At 35.7% G+C, this 13,937-nt stretch overlaps 1 protein-coding gene across 10 annotated transcripts in view; it reads left to right on the top strand.

Moving 5' to 3' along the window:
• Positions 1 to 11,660, top strand: part of LOC137250560 (protein obstructor-E-like) — a 535,879-nt gene extending 524,219 nt beyond the window's left edge. For all 10 annotated transcript variants that reach the window (XM_067783589.1, XM_067783590.1, XM_067783588.1 and 7 more), the window contains one exon: positions 10,204 to 11,660. In XM_067783589.1, coding sequence (XP_067639690.1) covers positions 10,204 to 10,269 — 66 coding nt within the window. In that variant the 3' untranslated portion in view covers positions 10,270 to 11,660. The remainder of the gene's footprint in view (positions 1 to 10,203) is intronic.
• Positions 11,661 to 13,937: the final 2,277 nt, after the last annotated feature.

Raw genomic sequence — 13,937 nt, 5'->3', positions numbered from 1 at the left:
CGGTATAACTCAAAGAAAAAAGAAATCATCCATTTTCTAAAAAAATTATGTATATATAAAATTTGTTACTTTTTCTTATCAAAGAATCATACTATCTAAAATCCTACCAAGTAGGATTATTATAAATATATTTTTACCTGAATTGTTAAGTTTTATTCACTTTTCTCAAAAGGTTGATTCTTGAGTTATATCGTTATCCCACACATCCCCTCAATTGTTTTATGCCGACTCTGAAGGGCATCTGCAAAGCAGATGAGTGTTCTCTGAGAAGTTTTTCATGTCAGAAATACACTCGAAGTATTTGCCAAATCACTGCCGAGATTCGACCCCGCTTAGAAAAATTTTCTTCTAATTGAAAAAACTTGTTTCTAAAATTTTGATGTTACTTTGACCGGGGTGTGAACCCAGGATCTTCGGTGTGGTAGGCGGGGCACGCTACCATCACACCACAGCGGCCGCGTACAACCATTAATGCATTTAAAAAAAAATGATTTCCTTTTAAATCGCTATTGAAATTATATTATAATGTGTCTCTCTTCATGTGACTCTCTAGGAAATCTTCGCCAGCAGCCTCTTACGTAATTAATAATTTTTATGTTGTATATGTAAATAATTTTATTGACTTGGGAGGTTCGATGAATGCTAAACTTACTTTCAACTTCCATATTAATGGTACGGTCAGCAAGGCTAGAGATGGTCTTTCATTCGTAAAACGATGGTCTAAAAAATTTAGTGACCCTTATGTAACTCAAGCCCTTTTTACCACATTAGTTAGACCGACACTAGAATACGGATCAATAGTAGATATCAAATTCATGCAGATAGACCAGAGTCAATACAGAAGCAATTATTACTTTTTTCTTTAAAGAGTTTTCATTTAAAGTCTGCGTATAATCTTCCACCTTATACTAGTTGCTTGAAGCTTATCGATCTTTCAATCCTTGAAATATTCATGGCTAAACTAGTGAGTAAAGCTTATTGTCCCATCACGATTACAAACCTCTTCTTTTGAGACAGTGCAGAACTACTTTCGAATTAAATGAACCTTTTCTTACCTCAACCTTTTTTTTCTGTAACTATCATTCGAGTTCCTTTGATATAACGGATTCACTTTTTACTATACAGGAAACTGTCCTATCGTATCTTAACTCTAAACAAAAAAAAAAAACAAAAGAAATAATAAAAAATAAAAAACCTTTACATAATAATAGTGTTCATTTATTTAATAATGTAGTATATGTATAATTTCTAACTGTTATGTACAATACTCAGCTGATGATCTTTATCCTGTAGCTGAGCAGTTTTAGATCTAAACGCTTAACAAATCTCCGCCTATCAACAACTCGGCAAAAACAAAATCCGTGTGGCATGTGAATTCACCCATCGTGTCAGCTGGACGGGCTTTGGAGGGTATTAATCTATTGGATTTATTATTATTCTTTTTCTGCTTGTGTTGATTAAACTAATGCTACATACTGAAGCTCAGACCTCGATTAGTTAAAATCGAATAATCGTACATCGTCGATTATAGTCGATGGTCTAGGGGAATATTTCAGGATAGTTCCGCGGTCAATTTGAAATTATCAGATAGGAATTTGGCAATCAATTCAGAATCTTTTTTTTTAGTTTTTTTTTTGGGAAGAATTTTTGGTTTATTTCGGGATCCTACCAAGGTATATTTATGATGACTATTTTAGATCCTCAGATAATCACAGTTTTAAACAAGTTTTAATAAAAACTAGTATGATGGTTTAAAATAATATGATATTAGTTATTATTTATGCTTTAATATTTAATAAGTAGATTTATAAATGCTCAGCAATATCTTTCATGAAGCGCCTTTTATTATAAAATAACTTTTGAAGGCTTATATTTTGTGGTGACAAACAACTTCTAGGTGGACTAAAATTTTTTCCAGCTGAAGCGAAATTTTGCTCCGATTCTGCACACTGTATAGCTTCGGATTAATCTTACGGTAGGTTTTCGCCATATTAAGGTATGAACACTATGTTCAGTTTTAGATTCGCCCATTTACGAATCAATTTAAGACACAACGCCATTTGTTAGGTTTAAGCAATCAAATAAAAAGTCCACATCAGTTAACTGTGTGTTGTTTGCTTTTTGTAGAATGCCATTCGTCGATGCTTTTAAAAAACCGCCTATTGATCAACTTGAAAACCTAATATCTGAGGATATTTGAGTTTTACAGGAAAGGAGGAAAGCTTTAAACGCAGTACATTTTTTTTAGAAATTTTTTCCTAGATAAATAAAATAGTCCTTATTTCTAAATTATGGGCACAATAGACCAATGGTCGCAGTGCGACCCTCAATTAATTATCTATCTATCTATTATTTTTAAATTTGTTTTTGTATACTAAAAAATGCTCCTGTGTTCCCACCGTTAGGAGCTTTATATAAGTAAAAGTGCTCAAAAGCAATTTTATAGTTCAAATTCAATTTAACTGTTATTTTACAAAATCGATTTTGAAATATGAAAGTTATAATTTTTTGAATGGAGCTGGATGTACTGAGTTCAAGACCAAGAAATCCCAAGTTTGTCACTTGGTGGTGTTTGAGTGGTTTTATAATTTGTCGATAGATGGGGTTGCAAAGGCATCGACGCATTGGTTGATTGAAGTTGGCTTCCGATATAATCATACTCTTGCTGTAAAGTAACAAAACCAATATTGAAAAGAGAGGCGCGTGCAGTTTTTATAAATTCAAACAAATATACATCGCCTTCTGGGGATGTTGCCATAAGAGTTTTAATAATACGATGAACCAATGATGGGCTATTGACAATACCACGCTTTTATACCCATGTCAGCGGTGAATCTACCCGAACCCCCCAGGTCTGAATCCCTCCCTCCCCTTTCGGAATTCAAAAAGTAATATTTTCCACAGTAAATTTTCCATACAATTCATTGCAAGAATTTCAAAAATTTGTGTGATTGGAAAGAATATTATATAGGTTATTTTATTTCATGTTTGCAAATTAAAATAATAATCGTGTTCCAACAACCATTCATTCTGCACTTAATCGATTTTAAATTGTTGAAGCTTTTGGAGCAATTCTTTCAGAGTTTCCTCTTCAGCAAATTTACTAATGTGGATACTCAAAGAAGTTAGACTATTAAAACGTTCTTGTCACATCTTGTTTCTCAAATAGTTCGTAATTCTTCTGGAGTTGTTGTAATAACTCTCAATATCGTATACAATTTTTAGATGCGTTCACATTTATTATCTGAAAAAAGCGTAAATTACAGGGTTCTGGAGAATTTGATTTAAAAAACATTTTCCGGAAACGCATCCAGCGCATTTGAATGCTTCGATCGTGAATTCGTGGCCTTCCCATTTTGAGTTCAGGAACAATACAGTATTTCTTCATAAAGTTGTAGAGTTCTGTGTATTTCTCTTCATAGAGTTTTTGCTGGAGAAATAACTAGCTAAAGCCTTAGAAAATTTGTGCTTTCCGAAGCTACTTTGAAAGTGACAAATGCAGGGTCGAGAAATGGCACATAAAATGAGATTCTATAGTAATTTTCAATTCCTTGAGGTCCAATAGTAGAGCAGTAGTTTTGAAGATTGCATAAACGCGGCTTTTTAGTTTCAATGTTGTACTTGGAACACGTTCCAACAACCTTCTCGATGATAAATTGAAAGCACGAGCTAGCGATTTGCCGCTTTTCCTTTAGTTCATTCAAAGAATGACCTGCCAATTTTGAAGATTGCATAAACGCGGCTTTTTAGTTTCAATGTTGTACTTGGAACACGTTCCAACAACCTTCTCGATGATAAATTGAAAGCACGAGCTAGCGATTTGCCGCTTTTCCTTTAGTTCATTCAAAGAATGACCTGCCAATTTTGTAGATTTAACCAGGTCTTGATTTTTCAACTGCAACTCGCGACTCAAAGGCAGACCCCAGCGGGTTAGGGGATCAGAATATACCCGCGGTAGGTATGCCTGTCGTAAGAGGCGACTAAAATACCAGATACAAGGGGCTGTGTAGCGCAACCTTTCAGGTTGCCAGCGCAATATATAGCTTCTCCAAACCAAATTGTCAACCTCACCTATCCGCGGCGAATCCTGTTTCACTAACAGACGAGGCTCTGGCGACCCCAAGCTCCTCATGGAACTTGGAGGTAGGGAGGGAGGGAATGGCCTGAAGGTTTAATGTGGCCACATAAATCGTTCCCGAGATGGTCGGGCTAGCACCTCAATGGTGCTATGGCACCGGAGCGTACCGGATTTGTATCCGGCAAAGGACCATCACATCGATAACACTCCCCAAAGCCTTCGGGGAGCAACCTTATCGCTACAACAACAACAACAACAACTCAAAGGCAGAACACTTTTGTTAATAGATTTAATTATGTGACTTGAGATAGAAAATTTATGTAGTCAAAATTGCTAAAAAAATTAGAAAAGCCTTTTATGAAATCTCAAGCTCTTCCCACGTTTTTATGAACACTGAGAAATTTTTGCTGTAACTGCTTCGTGGGACTGAAGCCGTCTTGAGCGGCATAAAGGTTTTAATTTCTAACATATTCCCTCACTTTTTGTTGTTATTTTAGAAATCTCATCCTTCAGAATACTTTGTGATTTAGGCCAACGGTAAAATTTCTTGGAGTGTGCAAATAATTCTAAACGCGTTTTAGTGATAAAAAAAAACGAAATGCATTTGGCGTCGAGCCTTAAGATATTTTAATTTTTAGTTTGGAGGCAAAAGCAATGACTGTGATTTTGCCAGTTGCAAGCAGCAACAATCAGAAATTTCTATAATTTTTCAAACGACTGACATATGCGGTACCTTGAATTTGACATCGCCAATACTAAAAATATTTTATTTGGTAAACAAGAAAAAAAGGATGCCCTGGTTGTATTTAAAATGTAAGAAGGTTTGAGAAACTTTGGATAAAAATAACCTCAACATTAAAAAAAAAAAACAAAAAATTGGGCCCCTTCCCAAAATCCTGGATTTGGCATTGTCAACTCAGCTCGACCCCTGATCATTTTGGTATACTTATTGGTGGGTCTAACGGAAACATATACATAAAAAATGATTTGGAGCCTTGAAAATGAAAAAAATCGCTTTCGACCAAAACAAGTCCCAAAAAACTGTTAATGCCAACGTTTTTATCGCATAATTTTAAGTGGGATTGGAACTATGAGACAAATTCGTTTTCATCGGCAACACTTTTGCACGTTTCTGAAGAAACCTTAAAAAAAATGGCGAAAAAATAAATTTTTTCGTTGTTATATCGGCCTACTGATTTTAAATTTTTTCACCAAAACACTCCTCAAAACCCAAAAAATATTTTTTTTTTTTTTCAAAAAATGTTATCGTCAACGTTTTTAGCGGACAATTTTGAGTCGGACAGGGTATATATGAAAATTTTAAAATAAAACGAAAATTTTTTAAGTGGGTCATGAAAAAAACTTTAAAAATCAAAGAAAAAAAGTAAAAAAACTCAAATTTTGCAGGCTCGAAAACTATTTTTTTTTTTGGGTATGCTTAGTGGAACTTTTTTTTCCTGAGCCCAAGACCTATCGAAAAATCGATGGCGGGATATAGGTTAATAAATCGATCCAGGTTAATTCACATGCTTTGCACACGTACTCCTGGAGCCAAGACAGATAAAAGTTTCGTTCAACTTTTTCGAGATTTCGGTGTTCAGAAGATCTGAAGTTGAAACTCATCAGATATCGATCTCTCTCCGGGGGTACTTTTGATCATAGATGGATCAGATATAACATGCTGGAAAAGAATTGATTTTTTTCCCAAAGGTTTTGTATGCTTACTTATAATTTTCTCACAGGAATCGGAAAGTTAGGAAAGCTTTTTTTGGAGACACCAGTTTTGAGATATACCATTCCAGGAGTTCATTATCTACTAATCCATCAAATTAACAAAGATTCAACAAAGAAGAAATATGGGATACAGACATGGCGTATACATAATTTTTTGTACAATACTTCATACAAAATCTAACCTCGATTCTCCGATTATTTGAATAGTCTTAATTAATAAACTAATCGAATAATGAAAAATAACAAAATAAAACTGAATACTCGATTAACGCAATTATTCGAATATTTTTAAGAGACTTACTACATAAACTACCATACAAGAACAACATGCTATCAATCAACTGCTTCAAAACATCACCTACTATTTCCATTAGAAGCGAATAGTACACAAAACATTTTTAACCTTCGATATCTTTTTATTAAATCGTTGATGGGAAATAGAGCGTAAAGAAGTGCTCGAATTGAGAGCATTAAATATCGAGGGAATGCGACAAAAAAAATATTCATATGAAATGAAACACAGATGCACTTTATTATAGGAAATATATCAAATATCAACAAGGGAGGAACTAAAAAGGAATTAAGTATAGAAAAAATCAGTAATCAAATACGTTACTTTTTTACGGAACATCGTCTAATGGATTAATAACCGATTTGACCGTAAGTATGTGTATTCATACCTAAAAGGAAGTTATACCAGCTCAAAGAAAGCGCAGAGATAGACCCTTTGACGGCAGTAACCCCCGCGAGTTAGGGAGCTTGGAATATACCCGTGGCATGTATGCCTGTCGTAAGAGGTGACTCACATACCAAAATGATTGGAAGAATTGTGTACCGCAAACCTTTCAAGGAGTTGCCATCGTAATTTATAGCTTATCCAAACTAATTGTCGAACTCATATACCCGTGGTGAATCCTGTTTCTTTAGCAGCCAAGGCTCTTCCGACCCCAAGTTCCTCATGGAAACAGGGGATGGCGGCGGGATGACCTAGAAAGTTCGATGTGGTCATATTAAATCGAGATTGTCGGGCTTGTACCTTAATGGTGCTTGTATCGGATCTATATCCGGCAAAGGACTATCAATCGTCCGTAATACTGCTCAAAACCTTCGGGGAGGTGTCTTTGTCTTTAATAAAACAACAACAAAAACTTCAGGAGTGGGCCCAATAGAGCCGTGTACACCCCATATTGCTCCCGGAACAAAGGTAAACTGACGGAAACTATATAGCATACGAAATTGCTTGAAAGTACACGACAAAAAAGATTGTTCCTATAAAGAGCGCTTAGGTATAAACTTTGCCACACGTAAACAAATGCTAAAAGAGTATGTCTACCGTCAAGCCAATATTGGATGGCTACAAATTTCAGGTTTAAAGATCCTAGCCAGTTTACACGTTAAGTAGGGATAGAATTTTCACACTCCTAGAAGTAATCACTGGGCACTAGGTTATTGGTAGGCACAGGGCCCAATTGTCAATGCTGTATGAGTTATAAAGACGATAAAGCGGAGGAAACGGTGGATGAATCTGCCCGGCTTTAAGTGGCGCCTGACAGCACTGCTTGGGAGTTTCGTTTCTATTTAATCTATGCCAGGTCATGGAATATTTATAAGATCCTGGAAATGGTAATGGCGTATTTTTTTGGTACCACAACCCGACCCCTCATACTGGCCTGAGTATGTCTGCGTGCTGCAATTTCAGCTTCACTTAAGCTTATATACATATATACTAGAAGAGCCGGCAGACGTTGTCCTGTCCTAAATTTGGGCAATCTGCATACATTTTAATAAGCTTTTTCCGTATGACTCTGCCCTCCCCCCCCCCCCCCCCCTCTTCACTTTTTACTAATTCTTTTAGTCACTCCACCCTCCGTCTTTTTCGCTTCATCTATCTCCATCTTCGTCTCATTCTATCCCTTTCTCAACCTCCTTCTCCTTCTCTCTTTTCTCTTCTCTCAATTTCTTCTCATTCATCCCTTATTGCCTGCCCCAGAAGGTGGTATGTATTTTATTCCAGTCCCAGTCTCACTCCGAGTCTCAGTCCAAGTCCTAGTCCTAATCCCAGTCCCAGTCCGTCTCTGGATAATATATTACTCTGTACTAAAGCACCCATCAACAGCTTTCATTTGATATCCATATGCTCTAAACACATTCTAGGGGTACCCGCGTCCACGTTTTGGCCTATATCTCGAGACCCTAGTCACCCAGGGGTATGAAAATTACCCTCTAATAAAGCACTCATCAACAGTTTCATTTGATATCCACATTCTATAAACACATTCTAGGGGTACCCGGGTCCACGTTTTGACCTATATCTCGAGACCCTAGTCACCCAGGGGTATGAAAATTACCCTCTAATAAAGCACTCATCAACAGTTTCATTTGATATCCACATTCTATAAACACATTCTAGGGGTACCCGTGTCCACGTTTTGGCCTATATCTCGAGACCCTAGTCACACAGAGGTATGAAAATTACCCTCTACTAAAGCACTAATCAAAATCTTTCATTTGATATCAGTAATTTATAAACACATTCTAGGGGTACCCGGGTCCACTTTTTGGCCTATAGCTCGAGACCCTAGTCACCCAGGGGTATGAAAATTACCCTCTACTAAAGCACTCATCAACAGCTTTCATTTGATAACCATATTATATACACACATTCTGGGGGTACCCAGGTCCACGTTTTGGCCTATACCTTGAGACCCGAGTCACCCAGGGTTATGAAAATTACCCTCTACTAAAGCACTCATCAACAGCTTTCATTTGATATCCATATTCTATAAACACACTCTAGGGTACCCGGGTCCACGTTTTGGCCTATATCTCGAGACCCTAGTCACCCAGTCACCTATCCTGTATTTCAAGTTAGATCAAACTACACACGGGGTGCAAAACAAATTCAAAATCGGTTCAGTAGTTTAGGAGTCCATTGGCCTCAATTGTGTGACAGGTGTTTTTTATATATTAAGATATATTAAGAACGGAAGTCACTTTTGGGACGAGTAAGAAATTGAAAACATAGTACGCTCTCCACTAAAAAAGTATCGATACAAAATTTATAGTTTTGAAGCTGGCGAAGAAGAATGAAATAGCCTTCGGAGTTTAACGAAGAAAAGCTTTCCGGAAGACTAATGGTCCTAACAGTGATGCCAAAGATATAAAATGGCGATATTGAACGAGCTGTACGATACGCAAGTATTTATTTTGTGTAATGAATAAAAGTCCAGGGACTTGTGAAAAGAAGACTTGAATTCTCTTGTTGCTACCAATTGGCTTTAGCTATCGCAGGGATGACTCGCGCTACTTGCTGCACAACGTCTAAAATCAACACGCCGGTTAAACGCTAACCAAGCGAAGAGATTGTAAATGTTGTTGTGAGTATATACAATATTTTATCTGTGACTGTTTACGAGAGAATGGGTCAACTGAGCAAAATTGGAAGCTGACACAACAACAGTAATATTATTTTCGAATTCGAAGTTGTACAAGAGCTTGGTTCTGATTATTATAAAGACTAGTTCAAATGGCCTGAATGAAGATTTCCATTTTATTCAATTTTAAAGGCCGACTTAAAATTTTCTTTTCCAATGAACCACTTTTTTCTCTTTGGGAGAATTCATTTATTCTCACATTTGCTGTTCGAGTCCATAACACTGTGTGACATGAAAAAATACCCGGGAAGTAATATTTGTTTTATGGTATATATCCATAAATCTTAGAACGACTGCATTCAAGACTTTCCCCGGACACCCACAAAAACGTGAGTTACAGGCAAAAAACCAGCGTTTCCTACCTGCGGACTTTTGGCAGCCTATAACTCTGCTGACCTTAAAAGAATTAAAAAAAAAGTGTAAAATTGTATCAAAACTACCATCATTATTATTTGTCGGTCTAATATGACTGCAGATTTTACACTTACCAACCGAATTTGAAAATTGCCTTAGAGCCAACAAAGTTATAGGCTCGCAAGTGTACAATGGTACGAAAACACGTTTTTTCCCAGTAGCTCACGATTTTAGGGGCGTCAGGATAAGGCCTTCGAGGTCTATTTGAAAAGTGGTATAACTTCCCTGATATTTTCACTTTTGTCTTTTTTGTAACACTGTGTAATTGATAAAAATTTTTATTAGCTATAACATTGGAGTTAATGTGTTATCTGTTATTTTTTTGCGTCTTTGTTGGTCTACTTGCTGGCTCTTCAATATGTGTTTTCTACCTGCATTCGTTATTTTTTATATTCTTCCTCTTTGTAATCTACCGTTATTAAATTACATACCTGTATCAATATATTTCTTTTCTTATTAATTCATATATTTTTCTCTTTTCCCTTTTCTTTTCTTTTCATACTTGTTTACAACGCTGTCTACTCGGATATACGATATACACAGCTCGCCAACGAGGGTGTGCCGCCTTTGCCATTACAGGGAAAAAATTTTCAACGTGCTAGAAATTAGAAGTTCTAATTTCAAAAGAGGAAAAGGAGTGAGCGTAAAGAGAAAAGGAGTATAGTTGATGGAGATGAGATATGAGGTGCTACCATGACAACGAATCTGATGACAGAAGAGCCAGGTCGACCGACATCAATGGAAGAAGTTTCAAATTAAAATCAATTGAAACTACATACAACAAATATTGCAATTGCAGCAACAAAAAAAATGCAACAATGTATTGAAATTATCACAACAAAAAGAGTATGCAAATAAATATTTTAAAGAAATATATAATACAAGAGGATGCACAGCAACGTGAAGCACGTACTTAAGAGCACTGAAGTGAAATATCAAAGATGCATGAAGATTGTTAAAACTATGAAAAAGTAGCAAACATACTTCAAAAGTGAGCGGTTGATAAAAACAGTTGTGAATAAAAAAACAAAACTATCATATATAATAAATACAACAATAAGGGTAATGCAAATGACAAACTATCAAAAGCAACGAAGCCAAACAGCAAGAACAAAAACAAAACTAGTATAAAGGCAACAACAATAACTTGCATATAACCACAAGAATATTCACAATTACATATACAGTCTGACTTCTTAATCATTCTAAATAATTTTGACATGACATCAATTGAAAACAAACTAAAATATCAAAAATAACAACAAGAAATCTATATTACAAACAAACACAAATACTCCGGGATCACACAACATAGGCAATGGTAAATTATTAAGGTAAAACAACAACAACTTTGCCGAATTATCTACTGATATTTAAAACAATATAACAATAGAATATACAAGTTTGTTTTAAATAATACAAAAAACTGGGGTCTTTGTCTGCATATTTAAATTGACAACACCAAACAAGAGCAGGAATGACAACAAAAATTATATTACAACAAAACACGAACAAGAACAGTCAGTAACAAACAAAAGCCGCCTAAACGATAATAATAATAAAAAAAAAAAATACTTCAAGATCTACGGGATAAAAAGAGACAATAAAACGCGCGAATAAAAACTAAATTCGTATTATTGATAATTCAAAATTCACATCAAATCAAAAACAAATAAATGTCAAACAATGCACGATAAAAAAAAATCACAAAAATAATAGCAAAGTTATAACAACCCCGAAACCGCATACAACAACAAAAACTTCAATGATACAAAACCTGCAAAAATGAAAGTTCTCAAACTAGCAGCAAGATTGGAAAAACCACACCACAAGCCGGAACGGCAAACAAAAACAGCAAAGATTTACAAATTTAATAACACTGGTGGCCACCCAGGTTCTGTTATGAGATTTTATGCATGATTGTAAAAGTAATTGTTACTTTTATTTCAAATAAATCAAGTTTTCGAAATATTTAATAATAAAACTTTTAGTAAAAGTAATTATTTTTTGTTTCAATGAATTAAGATTATTATTATAAATTACAATGAGCTAAATTTTCTTTAAAGAGATTTATGATTTGATTCAGGAGGACTACTCTGAATGGTCCAGCAGTAATCAGTTAATATATGTGCGTTCCAATGACCTCCATATTGCTTTGCTATAGTGCGGAGGTCCTGGTGAAAACGCTCGCCCTGCTCTTCACTGAGATCGCCTAAATTTCAGGAAAACAGCTCAGGTAGCAATGAAGAAAGTGCATCTTGATACTCATGTTTACACCCAGATGTAGAAAGTGTAGCACTCTCGTGGTGTAAGTCGTATTTACGCGCTTTTGTCTTGTTATAGATTTTCGGTATCCCTATGAAGAAAATATACAAGGGACTTTAATCAGTTTTCTTCTATATCATTTCTAAGTACCCTGAACTAAAAACCGAAAATAAAACAACGTAACTTAGAATGTACGAAACCCTTGAAATGGGTGCACTACAAAAGCAAGTAACTTTTAAAGAATCCCAATTATTGCTACACGTATTGCACCTTTGGTCAAAAAGTTGCCACAGATCAGTTCTCCAATATACTTAGAAGCTCTTCCAAAAGTTTCATTGCACAATCAGCGATACACTCTTAAATTTCCTCATATTGAAAATGTCTGAAGTTACGTGCATTGTAAAGGTTCACAAATAAGATATGTTTGTTTAATCCGCTTTCTACCACTACGCCGTTTGACACTGACGGAAGTGTTAAAACAGTGTGGAACGTGGTGAAACGTGCGTTTGACACTGAACGAAGTGTCAAAATTGCCGGGGTTGCTGCCATCGGTATCGACGCAGGGATGCAATAATTAGCGAAAAAGGAGCGGAACTTCAGATATGGGTTGCTTTGAAAGTAAATTGTGTCAGACATATTTAGTGTGAAATATATAGTGCATTATATGATACCTATTGAAAATTTTACAGAAGTTGTAGAGTGGGATATCCAAAGATGCGTAGTTATATCAACATTAGGAGTCCAAACACGAAAGTCAATTTTTTAGACCCGTCAAAAGTTATCGGCGAAAAACAATACTACAGCTACTACACACCCTACTACACTACAGTTTCTACACTATTTAGAACCAGAGTAGTACAACGCTGCAGAATAGCCTCACAAAGTATGAGACACTAACAAAAACTACCGAGGGACTGACTGGCACAACTATAGAGTGTAGGCTATCCAATAGTGTAAATGTCCTAAGAATAACTTCTACACAAATCCTCAATTTCCCACAATGTTCAAAAAATAGTAACGTTCTTTTGTTCTATTGCTGCAGAGCATCAGTTGGTCTCGTCCAATGCAGTTGCGCTGCCAATTTCGACACTCAAATATGTCTAACTAAGTCATTTAATTCATGTTGATTAAAAAGTATAGACTTATCAGGGTCGATAATATCAGAATCATTGCTATCATCTTGATCACTGTTACTCGATGAATTCTGCTGAGTTAAGTTCTATGAATGATGACGGAATATATGGGTTCAGGCCCTGATGGATGTCTAGCGCTAAGAACTGGTCGAAGAGCAGTCAGTAAGTTTGGATAAATCCCCTTGGAGTAAGCAAACAGAATTGTAATGGTCCGACGGTTGTACTTGTAACTTTTATTGGATAACGGTTGGTTGTACAGATATAAAGGAATCGAGATAGATATAGACTTTCATATAACAAAATCACCGGTACCGAAAAAATATTTTATTAATTAATTTCCGTCCGTCCCGTCCGTCTGTTATTCTGTCCGTCCGTTAACATGATAACATGAACAAATAATGAGATATCTTCACCATAATAAATTTGTATAGAAAATGAGTGAAATCGGACGCTCACTTTTTCGATATGGAAAATTTAGAAAAATGGAAAAAATTAGTTAATTCACAAACGTTTACCGTTCAGCTAATGCAATTTGGTTGGTTGTTTGGTGTTATTACGCAAAACATATATTCCATATATGTGCAATATGAGCTTGGCACCACCCACATTTTTTTTGTTTTTTTTTGTTTTTTTTTTTTTTTGTTTTTTTTTTTTTTTTTAATGGACGTTGTGGCAGCGCGCTGCTCTCAAGTGGCCCAATGAAACCAGGCTAATTCTATTCACGCGATCGATTTATATATATATATATATAATAACTTTTTTTTTTTTTTTTTTTTTGCCGAGTCTTTGATGGGCAGCGGTTTGTCAAGCGTCACGATCTGAGACTGCTCAGTAACAGAAGAAGTTTCATCAGCCAAGCGTAATACTTAAAGAGAACAG

Source organism: Eurosta solidaginis, chromosome 4 (genome assembly GCF_040869045.1).
Source record: "Eurosta solidaginis isolate ZX-2024a chromosome 4, ASM4086904v1, whole genome shotgun sequence".
NCBI classification, from domain to species: Eukaryota; Metazoa; Arthropoda; class Insecta; order Diptera; family Tephritidae; genus Eurosta; species Eurosta solidaginis.
The sequence above is the reverse complement of the archived record's forward strand: the minus strand, read 5'-3'. Positions and strand labels throughout refer to the sequence as shown.